This window comes from Macrotis lagotis, chromosome 1 (genome assembly GCF_037893015.1).
Source record: "Macrotis lagotis isolate mMagLag1 chromosome 1, bilby.v1.9.chrom.fasta, whole genome shotgun sequence".
Lineage (NCBI taxonomy): Eukaryota > Metazoa > Chordata > Mammalia > Peramelemorphia > Peramelidae > Macrotis > Macrotis lagotis.
In genome coordinates this window covers 900,222,879-900,227,828 of record NC_133658.1, presented here as the reverse complement: position 1 = coordinate 900,227,828, position 4,950 = coordinate 900,222,879, and the positions used below count along the sequence as shown (strand labels likewise).

The window sequence follows — 4,950 nt, the reverse complement described above, 5'->3', positions numbered from 1 at the left end:
ACCCACGCCCAGCGGAGGAGCTGGGCCCTCCCGGGCGTGGGGGAAGGACTGGCGCCCACCCGGGGCTCTCCAGGGGAAGGCCCCTCCCTTAGCCTGGCCAAGGCCAGGGGCATCCACCGGGTCTTTCCCTCGTAGCAGCTCTCGGGTCACGGCCAGCTGAGGGGGCCGAGGCGCGGGGTCTCAGTCTTGCCAGCTCCCCAATCTTCCCATGTCCCGGGGGCCCACGAGGGAGTCGGGGATTCTGCCGAGCCCGGGCCAGGCTCGGCCAGTTACTGGCGGGCTGAGCCCTGAGCCCGGGTCCGAGCCGGCCGTGGAGGGGACGGCCCCGCCCCCGCCCCGTCCTCCCTGCGGGGAAGTGCCGGGCGATGGAAACAAAGTTGCAGGCTGGGGGCGTGGCCTCCGGCTCCGCGAGCTCTCGTTGGCCCAGGCTGCGAGGAAGCAACTGCGCTTGCGCGCCTGCCGGACCCGCGCAGAGCGGAGCTGGTTGGGTCCGACGGAGCACGTGCGTCCTGGCGTCATCGACGTGCGCCCGCTCGGACGGCAGACGGTGTCCGCGGCGGAAGCGACAGTGGCGACGACGATGGCAGGGACAGGGCCGCCTCCGGGACTCCCGGTCGCGGGGGGAGCCTTGCCCGCGGGCCCGGGGCCCGGCCTGCCCGGGAAGAGCGGCGAGGAGCGACTGAAAGAGATGGAGGCGGAGATGGCCCTGTGAGCCCCCTCCCCCGCCGCGCCCCGGGCCGGGCGGCCTCCCCCCAGCAGCCCGCGAGTGGGGGGGAGACCTGCTGGGCGGGGGGCGGCCGTGCCCACCCCGGCCCCCTGGGGTCTCCTCGGCGCGGGCCTCTGGGGCCTCCCCTGCCCGCTCTGGTTTCGTCTCCTCTGCCCCGCCCCTGCCGCTTTTCCTCAGGATTCGTCCTGCCCCCAAAGTGTCAGACTCCGACCGGCGGGACGTCTCCGGGCACCCCCTCGCCTCTTCCGGCTCCGACCCTCTGCCCTGGCATTCCCGAGTCTGCCGCCGTCCCCAGAGATTTTATGTCTGAAACCTTTCGTATTTCTGCCCCACAGGTTTGAGCAGGAAGTCTTGGGGGCTCCGATATCTGGGATTCCAGCCCCAGTTGTGCCAGCTGTGGAGCCTGCACCTGTGATCCGCCCAATCATTGCCACCAACACCTACCAGCAGGTAGGGGGGTATGGTGTGCTTTCCTGGGTGTAGACGGGACCGTTCAACTGATTCGTTCATTCCAAGCCGGCTTTTTACCCTTTGTCCCTCCTTCACTGACCTCTTTCTCTTGTCCTCCCCCCGGTCAGGTCCAGCAGAGCCTGGAGGCCCGGGCAGCAGCAGCAGCCACAGTAATTGCTCCCATTGTAGGTCCCCCTGGCCCCTTTGTGGGTCCTGGTGAGTTGGGAAGGAAGTATGAGGGAGGGTCAAGAAGGAGGCAGCGAGGTGGTCCATCCACCCATGCAGTTTTTTTCTCTCCCACAGTTGGTTTTGGCCCTGGTGGAGATAGAGGACGTCTTGACAGCCCCGAGGCCCGAGATGCCATGTTCCTTCGCCGGGCGGGTCAGTGCCCAGGACTCAAAGCCTAGGATTCAACATTCTCTGCCCCAACACACACTCATACCCCTAGGCTCTTCCCCTTCCACCCATCCATTCAAATTAATTAATCAACCCAGGAAATCCCTCTAGGATTTTGAGACTTCCTCAGGATTCTTTCCAGAGCCCCTAGCACTCCCAGCAATTACGCTTACACACACACACACACACACACACACACACACACACACACACACACGCATCTCCTAACTGTAGTACTTTTGCAGAGACCTGGTAACCCAAGGGACCCCAAAAGATACTGTCAAACCCTCAGAAACGTCATCTAACCTTCTAGAATCCCATTCCCTCCTCCCACATACATCCCAATGATCCCTGATCTCCCTGAGATTCAAAAGATTGACTCTAGAAATGCCAGCAGTGACCCCAGCACCCCATGAAAAATGTCTCAACCCCTGAACCCTGGGACCTGAGACATGACCCTTCACGCCCTGTCTCCATCTCTGTGTCTCTCAGCAGTGCCCCCGCAGCGTCCCCCCATCCTGCGCCCAGCCTTCGTCCCCCATGTGCTGCAGAGAGCGGGTGAGAGAAGGGCCCAGGGAATGTTCCTGGCCCGGCCCCATCCCCTCTTTGGCGTCCCCCGGCACCTCAGAGACTCAAGGACCCCCTTCACCATATATTTCCTCTCTTTTCAGCAGGTGGCCCACGGCCCATGGCTCTTCGGCCACCACACCAGGCCCTGGTAGGGCCTCCCCTGCCTGGGCCCCCTGGACCTCCCATGATGTTGCCACCTATGGCCCGGGCACCAGGACCCCCACTTGGCACAATGGCAACCCTGAGGCCCCCCCCAGTGAGTGTCCACTGCATATGAGAAAGGAACATGTGGGGACACTTATATTTCTCCAACTTTGAGTGTGTCATCAGTGTCCCTTTGGGTCTCCCTTAGATTTCTGTACTTCAGTTTTCCCTGTTTCCCTCTGTGTATCTCCCTTTCTTGTTCTATTTCATCTTCATTTCCATCTCTTTTTTTCTGCTCCCTCCACTCATCCCCCTCAGGTATTTCACATTCTGAGCTGTGAGTGCCTGCTGGCCTTGGAGGTAGGGATAGTGGGCCCGCTCTGGCCATAACTCGGTTCCAAGGCCCATCATTTCTCCTCTATTTCTCTGATGCCTTCATCTCCTTGTTTGGCAGGAGGAGCCTCCAGCCCCTCGGGAACTAGGCCTGGGCCTGGGCCTGGGGCTGAAAGAGAAAGAGGAAGCTGCTGCTGTGGCTGTGGCAGCTGCTGCAGCTGCAGGACTGGAAGAAGCAGGTGCAGCTGTGGGGGGCCCAGGAGCTGCTGCAGTCATTGGGCCCAGCCTCCCCCTGCCCTTGGCCATGCCCCTGCCTGAGCCAGAACCCCTGCCTCTACCCCTGGAAGTCGTTCGGGGTCTGCTTCCACCTTTGAGAATCCCTGAGCTCCTGTCCCTCAGACCCAGGCCCCGGCCTCGGCCCGAACCCCAGCCACCTCCGGGACTCATGGCCCTCGAGGTCAGTATGGACCTCTGTTGAGAACAGCATAGGGGTGGCTCTGAGGAGGGCAAAGGTGATTCGGAGGGTATCGGGGAATCTTTCCCAACAGTGGACATTGAATAAAATACTTGAGTTGAGAAAATTTTACCTTAGGGTCTGCTCCCAAAGATTCTTCAGTCCTTACCCCTGCCACATCCTCTCAGGTCCCAGAGCCTTTGGGTGAGGACAAGAAGAAAGGGAAGCCAGAGAAACTAAAGCGTTGCATCCGAACAGCAGCAGGGAGCAGTTGGGAAGACCCCAGCCTCCTGGAGTGGGATGCAGGTAAAAGATGAGAGGCTACTGGAGCCCGAGGCTGAGGAGAGGCTGGGGCAGAGTTGGTGAAAGGAGGCCATCTTCTCCTCCCTCTCCCTTTGTGGCCTAGATGACTTCCGGATCTTCTGTGGGGACCTGGGCAATGAGGTGAATGATGACATTTTGGCCAGAGCCTTCAGCAGGTTCCCCTCCTTCCTCAAGGCCAAAGTGATCCGGGATAAGCGCACAGGGAAGACCAAGGGTTACGGCTTTGTCAGTTTCAAGGACCCCAGTGACTATGTGCGGGCCATGAGGGAGATGAACGGTAAGTCGGATCCTGAGGCCCCCAAGTCCGGTGCCCCGAGCCCAGATGCCCTGACTGACCCAGCTCTCTCCCCCCAGGGAAGTATGTGGGCTCACGTCCCATCAAGCTGCGCAAGAGTATGTGGAAGGACCGCAACCTGGATGTTGTGAGGAAGAAGCAAAAGGAGAAGAAGAAACTAGGGCTTAGATAGCCCAGACCCCCCCCCCAAGATTCCCCCTTATCCCCTAAGATGATAACCTTGCCCCTGTCCCCAATCGGAATAAATTTGAATTCTTTCAATCAGACAACTCTAGCGCATTTTGTCATCAAGTTGCCATCTTGACATCAGCCATCCAGGGCCTACCAACTTCTCAAGTTGGGGGTGGGGGGGCAAAGTTTGGGAAGATGAGACCCTAGGAGTCCTTCTCTAAGAAGGATGGTAGCTGCTGAGGAGGAGGGATCTGTCCCAGGAAAAGCCCAAACAAATGGCTTTCCCCTCCTTTGGATTCTGTGATGTCATATTTTCCATTACACTGGGGGGGGGGGTGTTAAGGGTCAGAATGGAGCCCATCCTCCAACAGGAAATGACCTTGGGGGGTCCCCTCCCCTCTTGGGCTAGACCCCCCCAGCCGATTTTCCAGGGTCTTGGGTGGGGGGAAGAGGACCAGACCAACTCAAAGATTAAAGTAAACACACATTGAGTGATGGAGGACAGAAACAGGAAGAGTCAGATGGAGAAACAGATAGAGGCTCAGGAGGGTTTGGGAAACAATGGGAGCTGCCCCTTCTTTGTCTCCCAAGATTTACAGACCTGTACATATGTGCAGTTTTGAGCCTTACTGGAGCCAGTGGGGGGCTAAGATTTCATGGGCATCGCTGCCCAATTACACATGAGGAAACTGAGCCCTAGGAACAAAAGCAAGGAGACAAACTGGGACTAAGGCACCACAGATGAGGAAACAGTGGCAGATGCTGAGAGGAGAAATGGAGGGGGGGCCCTTGGAGAAGGTGCAGCCAGAAGGCAGGGATGGAGTCCTTGGAGCCTCTGCTCAGGGAGTCTATCATCCCTATAGGCCCCCGCTAGCTGCTCACTTGGGACTGGAATCAATAGGGCCCAGCTCACAAGGCAACCCTCGCTCTCCTTGGATGGGGTGTTGGGAAATGGAGTACCAAGGGGCTTTCCTGAAGAAAGAAGGGGCAAGCCCATCCCCCCTAAAAGAGGCAGGATCCAAGGCTGGGGTGTCTGAGCGAGACGACCCGCGGAGACTCCAATCCCCCCTCCCCAAGCCCGTCACG

At 59.4% G+C, this 4,950-nt stretch overlaps 1 protein-coding gene and 1 long non-coding RNA gene across 11 annotated transcripts; one reads left to right on the top strand and one right to left on the bottom strand.

The window, feature by feature from the left end:
* The first annotated feature begins 507 nt into the window (after window positions 1-507).
* LOC141509373 (RNA-binding protein 42-like) lies at window positions 508-3,977 on the top strand. 9 transcript variants are annotated; one of them, XM_074218873.1, is made up of 10 exons: window positions 509-708; window positions 1,063-1,177; window positions 1,306-1,393; window positions 1,481-1,558; window positions 2,066-2,131; window positions 2,245-2,399; window positions 2,742-3,077; window positions 3,263-3,380; window positions 3,481-3,675; window positions 3,753-3,976. In XM_074218873.1, exons 1-10 carry the CDS (start codon window positions 581-583, stop codon window positions 3,863-3,865), a joined length of 1,392 nt encoding a protein of 463 aa, XP_074074974.1. In that variant the 5' UTR covers window positions 509-580; the 3' UTR covers window positions 3,866-3,976. The 9 variants fall into 9 exon arrangements, with proteins under 9 accessions (XP_074074973.1, XP_074074974.1, XP_074074968.1 ...); XM_074218872.1 differs by having other exon boundaries at window positions 508-708; window positions 1,306-1,558; window positions 3,753-3,977; XM_074218867.1 differs by having other exon boundaries at window positions 512-708; window positions 1,306-1,558; window positions 2,069-2,131; window positions 2,248-2,399; window positions 3,753-3,977.
* On the bottom strand, window positions 1,777-4,945 carry LOC141509376 (uncharacterized). Of its 2 annotated transcripts, none has more exons than XR_012474641.1 (4): window positions 4,825-4,945; window positions 4,466-4,560; window positions 3,208-3,811; window positions 1,777-2,789 (listed from the first exon to the last, which is right to left on the bottom strand). It is a non-coding gene; the product is annotated as an uncharacterized LOC141509376 (long non-coding RNA). The 2 variants fall into 2 exon arrangements; XR_012474642.1 differs by having other exon boundaries at window positions 3,244-3,811.
* Window positions 4,946-4,950: the final 5 nt, after the last annotated feature.

Coding starts and splice junctions, on each gene's coding strand:
- LOC141509373 (XM_074218872.1), top strand. CDS start 581: ATGGCAGGGACAGGGCCGCCTCCGGGACTCCCGGTCGCGGGGGGAGCC. Junction 1,559..2,065: donor CATGTTCCTTCGCCGGGCGG/GTCAGTGCCCAG, acceptor TGTGTCTCTCAG/CAGTGCCCCCGCAGCGTCCC. Junction 2,400..2,741: donor CAACCCTGAGGCCCCCCCCA/GTGAGTGTCCAC, acceptor CTTGTTTGGCAG/GAGGAGCCTCCAGCCCCTCG.